Source organism: Equus przewalskii, chromosome 26, assembly GCF_037783145.1.
Source record: "Equus przewalskii isolate Varuska chromosome 26, EquPr2, whole genome shotgun sequence".
NCBI classification, from domain to species: domain Eukaryota; kingdom Metazoa; phylum Chordata; class Mammalia; order Perissodactyla; family Equidae; genus Equus; species Equus przewalskii.
In genome coordinates, this window is record NC_091856.1 from 39445027 (window position 1) to 39459953 (window position 14927).

Consider the following 14927-nt stretch of genomic DNA (forward strand, 5'->3'; position numbering starts at 1 on the left):
CTTAGGGTCTCTGTGCAGACGGCCCCAGCTCTCCAGTGCTGGCTTGGTCCTGGCCACTGCTCGCCTCAGTTGTGATCTGACCACGAGTTCAAGGAGTCTCATGTGAAGCTGGGTTTTTAGCCACACACCCTTCTCTGAGTGGGTCCATGAAGACCTGCCCCACTCGCCTGTGGGATTGGAACTGGGAGAGTGTCTGTTGCCCAGGTGAGACCTGTGTGATGTGAGCTTTGTGTGTGCCACACCCCTAACTCGGTGGCCCTGTGTCCTTGTAGGTGGTAACGTGGACCTGGAAAGCCAAGCAGAGGGGAAGAAGGAGGTGGAAGCTGATGATGTGATGAGGAGTGGCCCCCGACCCATCGTCCCATACAGCTCCATGTTCTGTTTAAGCCCCACCAACCTGTGAGTCTCCTTCACCTGCCCCTGCTGTGTGCCCATCCCATCCATCCATGGCCCATGAGCCACATGCGCATGATGGCTGCGTGTCCTAGAGTGACCTGGCAGGCACCAATTCTGTGCCCTTTTCATGTGTTAATGTCCTCATCATCACAGCAATCCACAAAGCTCACTTCACAGGCCTGTTGTTACCTCACTTCACAGACGAGGACACAAAGCCACAGGGGAGTGCTGTGACTTGTCCACAAACACACGGCCAGTCTTAGGGGTGGAGCTAGGGTTTGAACTCACACAGTCAGTCCTAGAGCCCTGCTGTGGCGTTTGTTCGTCTTTGCACACACGCACCCAGTTTACATCCATCATGCATTCGTGTTTCCACTTGTCCACCTCTGCATCGTGCTCACCATCTTCACTCACATGTCTATCCTTGTCTCCTCTCCTCTGTTTGTCTGTCACATAGTCACCATGCATTTCTTGTCCACTCATCAGTCCAACTGCCTTTGTTAGTTTAACCAATATTTATGAGCCCAACAACACTCTAGGTGCTGGGAATACACAGTGATGAACAGAACAGACAAGGACCCCTGTCCTTATTAAGCTTATGTGCTAGTGGGAGAGACAGACAGCAAACAAGACAAATAAGTGAAGGACATAAGGTGTCACATGGTGCTAAGTGCTAAGAGGAAATGCAAAGCAGCCAATGGAAACATGGACTGTTGGGGGTGCTGGAATGAAAGAGGAAAGGTCATGTTGGTCCTTCATGGGAGGCAAGATTGGAGCAAAGACGAGAGGAAAGGCAGGGAGAGCACCCTGGACAGTGGTGACAGGGAGAGCAAAGGTAGAACCACCCAGCAGCCGGTGTGGCCAGGGTGGTCAGAGGGCAGCAGGGTCCCGTGGACTCATGCTCCATCCTTTACCCTTCTGTCCAGCAAGCCCTTCTCATTTGGGCATCCAGCAGTCTCTGCACTCAGCCCTCCATTATCCATCCTCCCTTCTTCCCTCCCTCTTCTTTCATTCAACTCAGATTCATGGGGAGCATGCTCTGCTCTGCTAGGGGTTAGGACTAAAGTGGCGATGGAGACAGACATGGCCCCTGCCTCTCACCACCCACAGTATGCTGGAGGAGGGGAACAGCCTGTCACGTAAATACAGAGTGGGAAAGGTAGAGTAGGGAAGTGCTGGTGTCTGGGAGCAGGTGGGGAACATCAGCAGAGCTTTCCTGGAGGAAATGAGAGATCTCAGTTGAAACCTGAAGGTTGAATAAGCATTAAGATGAAAAGGGAGGGACAAACATTCTTTGTAGAGGGGAGAGAATTGACAGTGGTCCAGAAGTGGCAGATATCAGGCTCAGAACTGCTGGAGATAGAACTGGGTAGAGAAAAGCCTGTTATGTGTCCTGTGGAGAAACCTGGCATTGGCTGAGGAGCCCCGAGGAGCGTAGAGAGGTCGCCATAGCTTGGGGTAAGTGTGGCACAGTCAGTTTGCACTTGAGCAGAATATTTCGGTGGGAGACCGGAGGTGGGGAGACCACTCAGTTATGGTCAAAGTTTTCAGGAAGAGTGGTGGTGAGGTTTGGAAGTAAAATGCTTGGGGAGAAATTTTGGAGGTAGAACCTGCAGAATTTGATGATAAATTAGATGTGGAAGGGGAGGGAGGGGTCAAGGATGACACCTAGGGTTTCTGCTTGACAGCGGGGGCCCTGGCCAAGCCAGGGGAGGTGAATGGAGATCCTACATAGCCTGGGGCAGCTGGCAGAGGTCTCAGGGCCAGGTGGACTCGGGGATCTGAGCGAGGGGTAGAGCTATGTGGTGGAGACGCACCCATGAGATGGACTGGTGACTGTTGATTAGAGGGAAAGAGGGACAGGGGCAGACGAGGGCCTGAGACGCAGACTTGTGGAGGTGGAAGGAAAGGTGTTTCAATAAGGAGGGAGAAGAGCCAGCAGGTTGCCAGTAGCCCTAGGAAGGGCGACTCTGGCAGGTGCAGAGGCTGGAGCCAGTGACTCCTCACCCAGACAGCAGTGGTCAGGGTGCCGAGGAGCATAATAGGTCCCTTCAAGGGAGAGAGGGGAGTGGGTGGGTGTGCTGGGATGGAAAGTCCTTTCAGATGGAAGGTGCTTGGGAATAGGGAAGTGCTGGTGAGAGGAAGAGGTTGGAGAGGCTAATGGGGCAGAGATGAGCCTGTGGAGGCAGAGGTGGGAGGGGCAGGTTACAGAGGTAGCGCTGGGAGTGCACCTCCCTGGCAGTGGCAGGAGGAGCAGTCTTGCCCTGTGTTCATTACGGCTCTCCCCTCTCGTCACTGGGGTCAGCTTCACTGTTCCCCAGAGGGGCCTTCCCTGACCTCTTGGTCACTGTCTCCTACAGTGTTGTAGCATTTGTCAGCGTCTGAGAGTCTCCTGTGGGTTTATGTCTGCACTGTTACTGGCGTCCTGTTCACCACTGTGCCCCGGTGTCCAGAATATGCCTGAGCAGAGCAGAACAGTGGTCAGTAATGCCAACTGGTGAGCGAGGTGGACAGGTGACTGAAATACAGGTGTGCACAGTCAGCTCTGGGGGCTCAGCAAAGGACACCACACCCAGCACAGCTGGGGAAGTCTCCGGGGGCCTGCTTTCCCCAGGAGTGTTGGTATTCAGCCTCTTCTTCTTTGCACAGCTCCCTCCATCCCACCTGCAGCAAACCCGTAATCCTGTAAAGGCAGGGCAGTCCACACACAGTAGGTAAAAGCGTGGGCATGGCTGTGCTCCAAAAGAATGTCAGGCCGACAAACGGAACCAGACCAATTTGGCTGCCAGCTGCTGTTCACTGCCCCTGCCGTGGCTTTGGCAGCCTCCCCACCCCTCTTCCTGGGACGCCCTCTGAAGAATCTGAGTCACCTGGCCACTGCTTCCTGACCATGGACACTTAGCAGAAACACCTTCCTGCAGGGAAAGGCCAAGCCCGTGCTCTGTAGGGGGCCCAGCCTGGTCTCTCTGTGGCCTCCTGGTGATCCGTACTTTGCCCTCTAGGCTCCGCCGCTTCTGCCATTACATCGTGACCATGCGGTACTTCGAGATGGTCATTCTTGTGGTCATTGCCCTGAGCAGCATCGCCCTGGCTGCCGAGGATCCTGTGAGGACAGACTCGCCCCGGAACAATGTGAGTGGGGCTGTCAGACTGTGGAGGGCTTGGTGGTCCCAGGGTCCTGTCTGCTCACTGGGCACCCCTTCTCTCTCTGGGAGTGTGGGGATGAAGGTCTGGGGATGCTACCTGGTCCAGCCCCATGTTAGAGACGGGAAGAGTGGAGATGTGCCTGGGATCAGAGCCAGGGCTGCTGCCACAGGGTACTGTTCCCACAGGGGCACTCGCCAAGTCTTCCCTCCCAATGACTGCTGCCCATGGGTCCCCCAGCTGATGGGTTATCTGCTAAGAGGCCTGGAGGAGAAACCCGGAGCCTCTGACATGGCCCTGGTTCAAGCTTCTGGCCTAGCCTTCGTGAATAACTTTCCTTTTGTTTCTAGGCTCTAAAGTACATGGACTACATTTTCACAGGCGTCTTCACCTTTGAGATGGTGATGAAGGTGAGATACTTGGTTGCCCTGGTGACCCTGCGCTTTGCACATCCTCCCTTATGGCTGAGATGGGGTGGGGCTTGTAACCTCTTACGAAGGCGTGTGGTGGGTGTGCCCTGGGTGTGTGCTCAGTGAGAGAACGTGTGTTCATGTGTGCAGTGATGTGAGGGCACACACACCTGCAGTACAGGTTTTGTCTTGTGGAGACAAGAGGCCATCGTTCGCTGAGGGTTCCTCACAGCGTCACATCAGCCCTGGGAGTGCTCGCCTACGCCTGTCTCCATGGCACCTCCACCTCAGGGCTACCGCTCCCCAAGGTGCGGGTGTGGGCTCAGCTCTGCCCTCAGGGTTGTCTCGTGACAGCAGAAGAGGGCCCTGACAGCAGGCGGGGAAGAAAGAGAGCTTGGGGAGAGGACAGTGGCCTCCAGCTCAAAGATCATGGCAAGTGGGTGCTGAAGACTTTGGTTTAGAAGAATGGTAGTGTTTGGTGGTAGATTAAGAGTTGGCCATTTCGTTGTGACCTTTGTTTTCTGTCTGTAGGTATTGACAGGTGTTGCTCCCTTGTCGATGTCTGACAAGTGGCTGGTGCTTGTATTTACACAGGTGTGCGTTCACTGTGGTTGAATGTGCACGTGTGTGCAATCTCTGACTGCACTGCAGCTTCAAGTGTGCCCACGTGCGTGACTCGGGGCGGCTTTTCTTGTGTGTGTGCCTCTGGTTCTTCATTTACCCTTGCAAACTCCTGGTCATCCCGTTTTACAGATGAGGAAGCTGAGACTTAGGGACATTAAGATTCTTGCCCAAAATCATAGCTCCAGGAGTGGCAGAGTCAGGTCCCTGTCAATCCCACCAGCTCTTCCTCCTGCTGCACGGAGCTGACCCTCTGAGGGTCTGAGCTCCCTGGGGCTGTGTGTGCCTGCAGCCCAGCAATGGAGGAGGGTCTCATTCAGGCTCCAGGGGAGTTGGGGGCCCAGGCAGGATCTATTGACCATGTAGGTCAAGGTGGGGGCAATTGCATTGAGGTCCAAAGGTCCATTGAAGCCATCAGAGGGCATGACCTGGGTCATGTCCCCTCGCCTGACAGGGCGTGACCTGGGCTGCATCCCCTCCTGTGGCAGGGCGTGACCTGGAGTAATATCCTTACCCCCAACCCCATGACTCTGAAGCCTGGCTCTGTTTTGCTTTTCTGAAATCTTCTGCACCCTAAAGTGTGTTTCTCCCCTGAAGATGATCGACTTGGGTCTGCTGCTGCACCCTGGGGCCTACTTCCGAGACCTGTGGAATATTCTGGACTTCATTGTGGTCAGTGGGGCCCTGGTGGCGTTTGCCTTCTCGTAAGTACCCACGTTTGCTGTGGATCTGGCTGGCCACAGTTCCCAGAGCCGTGACGAGGTGTCGGGTGAGGGGAGGAGGGCTCCATCGGCCCTCTGGGCTGTCTGTAGCCCACCCCTGTCTGCATGGGGCTGGGCTGTGTGGTCGGGAGGACCTCATGCCCATCGATCCCTGGCGCAGCCCATAGTTCTACCATTGGGTGGGCAGGCGTCTGGCTTGTTTAGTGTCTGCTCTCGGGTCCTTCAGAATACCGTGACCTGCCCTGACCTCAGCTGCACTGCCTGGTCAGCCAGAGCTGGTGGGTGCTGGTGGGCGTCTTCCCCCATCAGGAAGTTAGGCCATCTTCTCTGGCTCCCTAGTGAGCAGCATTCAGCCCTGTTGTGGCTGGGCCTGGATTGACTCCCTCATACCCTGCATGGCAGCGGGCGTGAGGCAGGTATGGGGGGCTTGGGTAGAGCTGGGGGGTAAATGCAGGGGGAAGTGGTGGGGTGAGACCCAGAGATAAGGAAGACCCCCAGTGGATGCAGATACTGAGGGATGGTTTCATCTTCTCGGAGCCATGGGGAAGGCACAGGCTGAGCTGTGCCTGGGGAGGCCTCCTCACTGACTCTCTTCTCTTTGTCTCTCTGTTGCTGGACTCTCAATAGGAGCTTCATGGGGTAATGCCTTCCCTCTGTCCCCTCCCACTGGCCATATCATAGTGCACTGACAGGCCCCTTGTGGGCCATTTCATCACTATGCCTCACCTCCACTCCTCCTTCTCTTCCTCCTCCTCTTCCTCCTCCTCCGCTTCCTCCTCCTCCTCCAACTCCTCCGGGCTGCATGCTTCCAGGAACCATGTCCCTGGGTGGCGTGTTCCTGCCTTGCCTGTGGGGACCCGGTAGGGCTAGGATTGGGGCTGGCCAGCCCTTAGTAAGGAGGTACCTGGTGAGCAGGGAGTCCTGAGGGAGTGCTGGAGGCTTGGAATATGGTCCTGGAAGGCAGTGAGGGCTCCAGGTGGGAGCTGCTGTGTGACCAGGGCTGCCGGGATGTTGGACATCCTGAGGCATTTTCCCCCATGTCCCTTCTCCAGAATCTTGGCTGTCTTTCCTCTTTCTTCTCCACGACTTCCTCCTGCACTCCATCTCCTTTGGGGGACATAACCAACCCTCTTTCTGTATGAAGGAGGTGACAACTTTGCCAGCGTCAGTCAGGGACCCTGGGAGTGAGAGGGAGGGGAGTGGTCACATCCAGCCAGGCGGCCTCAGCAGGAGAAAGGCTCTGGGCTGGCAGGAGAGAAGTACAGCCTTGAGACATTCAGGACACAGGTGCCTGGGGGGCTGCCTGCCCCTCCAGGTCTGCCTCCTCCGCAGGCCTCCCTGTCTACTCTTCTCCTGGTGCTAGTCTCAGGGGGCAGCGGAGGAAGCTGGTTTGGGGGTGCGGGTGAGCACACTGCAGTGATGGAACAGCCAATGACCGTCGGGAGGCTGGGTGTTCCCGCCTGGAAGCTTGGTGTTTCAGGGGGAGTCTGGTGTGATCCTGGAGTGTGGGCCCTGGCTGGGTCTTGGGAGAGAATAAGGGACTGGGCCTGAGCTCTCCTTTCCCCACAGAGCCCTCCTGGGCCTTGCAGCTTGTACTCCAGAGCTTGGCTGCAGTCCAAGGAAGGCCATGGGGCCAGTCCCCTCCCCAGTGCAGGCTCCTGGGGAGCCTGGGGGAAGTGGCCTCTGAGCAGAATGGGAGAGAGACCCCAGTCCTGAGCCCTCAGCCTCTGCCCCTGCAGGTGGACTGTGGCCTTGCTTCTGAGGGAAACGGGAAACCTTGAAGGCCTCTCAGGAGACCCTCCCCTCACATTCCTGCTCTGACTTCTGGTTGGTGGAAGGGCCAGCCCCAGAGTCTGACAATTCTTGGGCCCCTGGCAGCCTGAGGGAGCCACTTGGGTGTGCTCTGGCTTCCTCTGTGAGGGGACCTGATCTGGGTTCAATGTCCTGGACTTCTAGCTTGTTTCTGGTGCCTAGAGTTTTCTTTACCTTTCTTCCTGTCTTACCCACCCTCCCCGTGTTTGGGCTTTCTTGTCTGCTTCTTTCTTGATGCCTTGATATCTCCATCTGCTTCTCTTGGTCTCTCTGGGCTCTTTCCCCCTCTCTAGTTCTTCCTCTCTCCCTTGGTCTGTCTTTCTTTGTCCACCCCTGTCTCTTGCATTGCCTCTGTATTCCTCTAACTTTGTCTCTTTCTTACACTCCCTCCCTCCCTCCCTCCAGGCCTCCCATCCTTTTCCGCCTCTCCTTCCCTGTCAGTTTTACATCATCTGGAGGAGTGTTAGGACAATTGAGAGAGGACATGATCCAGCAGAGAGCTCCAGACATGTCCCCTGACCTCCCTTTACCAGGAGTGAAAAGCAGGGGAAACTGGCCCTTCCAGAAGGCTCTGGCACCAGTGGACATGGTGGCACATTGCTGTGGGCTTCCACGTGCTGGCCCCAGGCTAGGCCTACGATCCTGGTGCAGGCCTCTCCTCACCTCTTTATTCCCACTGCTGGTCTCAGCACAGCAGTGAAGCTGGTTGGGGGGTGGCTGTTAGGGGAGTGCTGGGAGAATGGGTTCTTCCCCCCTGGAAGCTCAGCTCTCCCTGGACACCAGGTGCTGCTGACCCGGCCCTGGCCCTTGTCCGCTCGGCCGACACCTTGGCCAGGCTGCCTGGAGGAGAACACGCACTGGCCTGTGGCTCCTGCAGGGCCAAGGCTTCCCTGCTCCTAGACCCTCTGCCCTGGGGCCCAAGACGAAATGCACAGGGAGTGTGACCCAGACTGCAGGAGCTTCGTGGGAGCTGGGCACAGTGTGCGTCCTGCCTGTCTGCATGTGTGGCTTCTCCCTTCTAGAGGATCCAAAGGGAAAGACATCAACACCATCAAGTCCCTGAGAGTCCTGCGCGTCCTACGGCCCCTCAAGACCATTAAACGGCTGCCTAAGCTCAAGGTGAGAGCCTTGAGATGGAACTTGAGGAGTGTGCAGGGCTGTGTGTGCATGTGTGTGTGAGTGTGCATGCACGTGCGAATATGGGCATGTGTGTACATGTATGTTTGCTGTTCATGTGTGCACATGTAGGTGTGTATGTGTGTGTGTGTTTATGTATGTGTATGCTCTGTGCACATGTATGTATGTGCAGTGTGCTGTGCATGTGTGTGTGTACATGTTTATAAGTAACTGGCCCATCCTGCTGCAGCTTCCCATCTGGAGTGGAGATGAGCAGAGCTGAGAGGAAGCCCCAGATTAATTTTTCTCAGATTGTGCATTGTGTGGGTGGGAGGGACTCTCTCAGCTCTATGGCCCTCCCCCAAGAAGAGCTTGTTTCCAGTGGTGTCCTGTCAGGCTCCTCTTCCTTGACCCAACAGCACCAGGTGGGACAGCATCTTTTCACCCACAGCTGCAGTACAGCGAGGAGGGGCTGCTGAGAGGCAGAGGATCGTGGGGGAGATGCAGGGAGGGCAGGGGCTCCCGAGAAGTGGTTGTTGGGCTGGGCACTAAGTGCTGTGTATGGCTGAGGTTCTGGATAAGGGAAAGAATGTGAACTCAAACACTTAGAACTGTGCTAAAATTTGATAATTATTGAGCTTGTGCTAGATACTGTGTGAAATGCTTTATGTGTGTAAACTCATTTAATCCTCCAAAACCGTGTGCAGTAAAGTATTATGAGCAGCTTGGAAGTGCAAGCCTTGGAGACGTTAAGCAATGTGGGGATTATAGGAGGCGCTTTGCCTAGAGCCTGTGTGTGAAGGGACAGGCTGAGAGGTGACCTTCAGGCAGCCGGAGGCCCTCTGCGCCAAGTGGGGTCTTAGATCTGGTCTGTCAAGTAAAGGGTGCCGTGGGCACTGTGCAGGTGGGCAGTGTCTGCATTTGCTGAGGCAGCTGCTGGTGTTGGGAGTGTGCCTGGCAGTGTCTCGGGAGATGGTTGGGGATCTGCCGGTTTGCACAGCCAGAGCACGACAGGGCTTCTCCTCAGCTCTGGGAAAGAGGGGCTAGGGCTAGGGTCAGCACTACTGGCAGTGCAGGGAAAGCTGAGCTTCCAGAGGGAAAAGAACCTGAGAGAAAGCCCAGGCAGTGGTGGTAACAGGTGACAGAGTCACCTCTGGGCCACCCAGCGTGCCAAAACTCCCTGGAGCTGGCCAAAGCATCACTGCTTTTCTGCCCTGTGTTGGTTCCCACTGATGGGCAAAGTGTGATCTGCTGGCAGGGCCCAGGTGCAGGAGCTGGGGTTTGGCCACATACCCAGCTCCACTCCTTTCTCTCTGTTGTCGGCCCCTCCTGACATGGGTCAGCCTGGCTCCAGGTCACCCTTGCTTACGTGGCCTAACCCAGACCTGCAGCACCAGGTTCTCCTCATCATCCAGCACATCTGCCCTGCGCTGCCTCTTGTAGCACCTCCTGCCCACTCCATGAAGTCCAAGATGGCCCCTCCTGAGAGAAAGAGAGCATCAGGCAGCTTTCTCTGCCAAGGCAGCCTGCAGCAGAGCCTTTCTACGGTTATGGGCCTCAGGACCTTGCAAGGTCCTCCAATGCCCAGGGGGCCCTGGAGGTTCTGAGCCTGGGTGCCCTGCCCTTCCCCTCACGGCTCCATCCCCCCTCCCCACCAGGCTGTGTTTGACTGTGTGGTGAACTCTCTGAAGAACGTCCTCAACATCCTGATTGTCTACATGCTCTTCATGTTCATATTTGCTGTCATCGCGGTGCAGCTCTTCAAAGGGAAGTTTTTCTACTGCACTGACGAGTCCAAGGAGCTGGAGAGGGACTGCAGGTAAACCAAGGCAGGGCTGGGAGCAGGGGTGCAGCTCCGTGATGCAGAGAACAGCTGCAAAGCCAGCAGTGGGAATGCCCTGTGAGGGCTCTGGGAGGAGCCTGCTTGGGACGTACCCCAGAGCAGGGGAGTGTGCCTTTGTCCCCAGGGCTGCACCAACCCAGCACGTCCTCCTCAGTAGAGTCAGGGAGCAGCCATGTCTGATGGACATGCTCTTCCTGCCTGCTGACATCCAGGGAGCTCATGGGAGCCCTGGGGCAATGCTGGAGGTCTCTGTAAATCCTGGAGGTCTGAGCTGGGCCCTGAGGACAGAGGCACTGCCCAGTGGCCACTTTGACCATCATTGTAGGCCTCAGGCCTTTCTAGGCCCAGGCCCATATCAGAGCAGATAGGAGAGGTGCCCTCAGGGAGGAACCAGGGGAATGGAGGTGGTGCCAGCGTGGACGCTAAGTAAGGCAGCACGGGCAGCTCCTTCCCCACCCATGGGCGATGGCCCGGTTGTCTCTGTAATATTCTCCTGTGTGGAAATGGCACCACTTGCGTATCCACTCTGTGACTGATGGGCATGTGGGTTGTTTCCAGTTCGAGGCTCTCCTGAGCAGTGCTGCTGTGACTATCCAGTACATGTCTGTTGGGGGCACATGTGCACAGTTCCAGGAGTGGCAGTCTAGGAGTGGAATTGCTGGGTTGTGGACTGTGCTTATGTTCAGCTTTTGTAGGTGCTGCCAGATTCTTGTGTAAAATCACACTCCCACCAGCATGGATGAGAGCTCCAGTACTCCACATCCTGCTATAGTTGGCATCTTCTGTCTTTTGCTTTTTAGCCTTTCTGGTTCAGGGATTCTGACATTTCTCTGTGGTTTCATTTGCACCTGTGTGATGACCAGTGAGGCTGAGCACCTTTTCCCAGATGGACTGACCACTTGGATGTTGCTTCCTTGGAAATGTCTGTGCCAGCCTTTGCCAATTTTCCTGTGTGGGTTCTCTGTCTCTTTCTGGTTGATTTGTAGGAAATCTTTAAGGTCCTGGATAGGAGTCCTTTGCCAGATCTACTCTTTTAGTGATGTCTTTTAAAGAACAAAGTCATGATTGTAACATAGTACACTTGCCTTTTTTTATGTTTTTACTTTTTGTATCCTGTTTAAGAAATCCATCCCAAGGTCAGGTAGATGTCCCCTTTTATTTTCCACAAAAAGTTTTCGTTTTGTCTTCACATATAGACTGTGATCTATCTGGAGTTGGTTTTGTTTGTTGTGTGAAGTATGGCTAAAGATAAATCTTCTGTAGATAGATATCCAGTTGACCTAGCACCATTTATTTGAAAAGACCATCTTTCCCCATTGCAATGGGGTCCTTTGTTTTTCACAAAAACAGCTTTATAGAGATATTATTTATATACCATACAATTCACCCATTGAAAGTGTACAATTCAGTGATTTTTAGTATATTCACAGAGTTGTGCAACCATCACCACAGTCAGTTTTAGAACATTTTCATCAGTTTAAAAAAACCCCACAAAAAAACCATCCCCTTTAGCTATCACCCCTACTTCCCCAGCCCCAGCCCCAGCCCCAAGCAACAACTAATCTATTTTCCGTCTCTATAGATTTCCCCATTCTGGACATTTCATATAAATTAAGTCATATGATATATGGTCTTTTGTGTCTAACCTCCTTCACTTAGCATATTGTTTTCAGGATTCATCCATGTTGTAGCACATGTCAGTACTCTATTCCCTTTTATGGTTGAATATTATTCCATTCTGTAGAGATGCCACATTTGTTATATTCATTCATCTGTTGATGATCATTTGGGTTGTTTCTACCTTTTGGCTATTATGATTAATGCTGCACTGAACACATGAATAAAGTTTTGTGTGGACAGATCTTTTCATTTCTTTTGAGTCTGTACCTAGAAACAGAATTGATGGGTCATATGGTAATTCTGTTTAACAGTTTCTGGAACTGCCAGACTGTTTTTCAACGAGGCTGAACCATTTTATATTCCCACCAGCAATGTATGAGAGTTCTGATTTCTCCACATCCTTGTCAACACTTATTATTTTCCTTTTTAAAAATTTAAATATATCCATCCTAGTGGGTATAAAGTGGTGGCTCATTGCAGTTTTGATTTGCGTTTCCCTGATGACCTGTGATGTTGAGCATCTTTTTGTGTGCTTATTGGCCATTTGTATGTCTTCTTCAAAGAAATATCTATTCGTATTTTTTACCAATTTTTAAATTGAGTTGTCTTTTTTATAATTGATATGGTAGTTCTTATATATTCTAGATGCAAGTCCCTTATCAGATAGATGGTCTTCAAATCCCATTCTGTGTATCGTTGATCTCCTTTGAAGCACAAAACCTTTAAATTTTGATGAAGTCCAATGTGTCCACTTTTTTTCTCATGATTTTGGTGTCATATCTAAGAATCCATCCCCAAATCTGAGGCCGCTGTGTTTTCTTCTAAGAGTTTTATAGTTTTAGCTCTTACATTTAGGTCTTTGTTTGACTTTGAGTTAATTTCTGTATATGGAGCCATGTAGGGATCCAGCTTCATTCTCTTGCATGTGGAAATCCAGTTTTTCTAGCACCATCATTGAAGAGACTGTTCTTTCTCCATTGAATGGGCAACCTTTTTTCAGACACAAGTTAACTGTAGACACATGGGTTTATTTGGGTCCTTTGTGTTTAATCTCTAACCTCCTCTGTTTTCCCATTCCTAGGGGTCAGTATTTGGATTATGAGAAGGAGGAAGTGGAAGCTCAACCACGGCAGTGGAAGAAATATGACTTTCACTATGACAACGTGCTCTGGGCTCTGCTGACACTGTTCACGGTGTCCACGGGAGAAGGGTGGCCCATGTGAGTACTCATTTGGTGTATCGTGGCTGGTCAGGGTAGAGCAAGGGGCGGAAGGGCAGGAAGCCCAGATTCTGTGTCCGTTTGTGTTTCAGTCACTCAGCAAACACCCCGTAGGTTCTTACCTACCAGGTGAGATGTGGCCCTGCCCTCCAAGAGTGGGCAGCCTGGAGGAGAGGAGAAGATTAAACCAAAAGACGCAGCATAGTGATCTCCTGAAAGTCCTTTTTGAGTGGCTGGAGGCCAGAGGGGGAATGGGACTCTTGGTATCTCCCTGTGCTAGCCCTCTGGCCTCAGTGAAATGCAGCCAGAGGGTTGTATGCATTCAGTGGCACACTGAATGGTAGGGGGCTTCCTTTGGGGCTGGGAAGACCACCCGTCGGAAGGTATGATCGATGATCTGGCAGGAGACCCTGCTGAGCCCTGGGCTTTCTGAAGGCAGGTAAAGCTGGGCATGAGCAGGTGAGCTGGGCATGAGCTGGAGAGTTGGGTGTGAGCTGGGTGTGAGCTGGAGAGTTGGATGTGAGCTGGTGGGCTGGGCATAAACTGGAGTATTGGGTGTGAGCTGGGTGTGAGCTGGAGAGTTGGGTGTGAGCTGGAAGTTGGATGTGAGCTGGTGGGCTGGGCATAAACTGGAGTATTGGGTGTGAGCTGGGTGTGAGCAGGTAGGCTGGGTATGAGCAGGTGAGCTAGGAGTGGGTGGGTAGACTGAGTGTGAGCAGGTGGGCTGGTTGTGAGCGAGTGGGCTGGGTGTGAGCGAGTGGGCTGGGTGTGAGCTGAGAATGAGCAGGGCAGGGCAGAACTGCTAGGCCTCTTCTACCTCTCCTTCTGGGGATAGGCCCTCAGCCACCCAGAGTCTCTGCCCTTGGAGGTCCTGTAACAGCTCTGAGTACAAACCCTGTTGGGATGGTGGCCCACCTCCAGGAGGGATGGCAGCCACATGCACCAGGCTTGGGCTCACAGCATGGCAGAGCCATCCCTGGGCTCAGTCCCATCTCCTCGCACCGTCTCTGGGCCCTGGTGTGGAAACCTTACCTGGGGTGCATGTCATGATTCCTGGGCTGTGTCCTCATGGGTCCCCTGATGCCGGGTGTTTGCTCTTGCCCAGGGTGCTGAAACACTCAGTGGATGCCACCTATGAGGAACAGGGCCCAAGCCCTGGGTACCGCATGGAGTTGTCCATCTTCTATGTGGTCTACTTTGTGGTCTTCCCCTTCTTCTTTGTCAACATCTTCGTGGCCTTGATCATCATCACCTTCCAGGAGCAGGGGGACAAGGTGATGTCTGAATGCAGCCTGGAGAAGAATGAGGTAGGTGGCTCCCTCTCCTGCCCTGTCTACATGTGTGCAGTGTACATCCTACTGGGTTCCCCGATGGGCAGTGTGGACAGGACTGTTGGGCTTCCCTTCTGCCTAGAAATCACTCATCGTCAGGGTCAGCTTTGGCTGCCGCTGTCCACCGGCACAGAGGCAGCGAGAGACTGTGTGTGGTTGGTTGGGGCTGCCTGGAGGAGGCCCAGATTCCTTCATTTTGCCTTCTCTCATCAGGGCTCCCTGCGAGGATGAGGGGGACAGGTGCAGGGGATGCTGCAGTGTCAGGTTCCCCCTCTGAGTTCTCATTGCTCCTTTCTCCCTACATAGAGGGCTTGCATTGACTTTGCCATCAGCGCCAAGCCCCTGACGCGGTACATGCCCCAGAACAAACAGTCCTTCCAGTACAAGACGTGGACGTTTGTGGTGTCGCCACCCTTCGAGTACTTCATCATGGCCATGATAGCCCTCAACACAGTGGTGTTGATGATGAAGGTGTGTGGGGCCCAACATGGTTGCCAGCTGCCACCAGCTGGGGTTTGGGACCTGACTTAAGCCAGGCAGAGAGTCCTTCTTTCTGCTGATGGCGAGCTGGTGTTGCTCCATGTCCTGGGCAGCAAAGGGTGCCTGTGGATCCTGGTCCCCCTAGTTGTCCACGGGCTGAGACAGTGAGAAGTTTCTGGGAGGACACAGGGGGAGAATGGGGAGGGGCATCCC

The 14927-nt window shown here is 53.8% G+C and overlaps 1 protein-coding gene across 10 annotated transcripts in view; it reads left to right on the forward strand.

Annotated features, from left to right (window-relative positions):
• Positions 1 to 14927, forward strand: part of CACNA1B (calcium voltage-gated channel subunit alpha1 B) — a 198330-nt gene that overhangs the window by 129769 nt on the left and 53634 nt on the right. For all 10 annotated transcript variants that reach the window (XM_070596538.1, XM_070596539.1, XM_070596531.1 and 7 more), the window contains 9 exons: positions 273 to 399; positions 3399 to 3528; positions 3891 to 3950; positions 5169 to 5275; positions 8128 to 8224; positions 9880 to 10040; positions 12766 to 12903; positions 14009 to 14210; positions 14541 to 14705. In XM_070596538.1, coding sequence (XP_070452639.1) covers positions 273 to 399; positions 3399 to 3528; positions 3891 to 3950; positions 5169 to 5275; positions 8128 to 8224; positions 9880 to 10040; positions 12766 to 12903; positions 14009 to 14210; positions 14541 to 14705 — 1187 coding nt within the window. The remainder of the gene's footprint in view (positions 1 to 272; positions 400 to 3398; positions 3529 to 3890; positions 3951 to 5168; positions 5276 to 8127; positions 8225 to 9879; positions 10041 to 12765; positions 12904 to 14008; positions 14211 to 14540; positions 14706 to 14927) is intronic.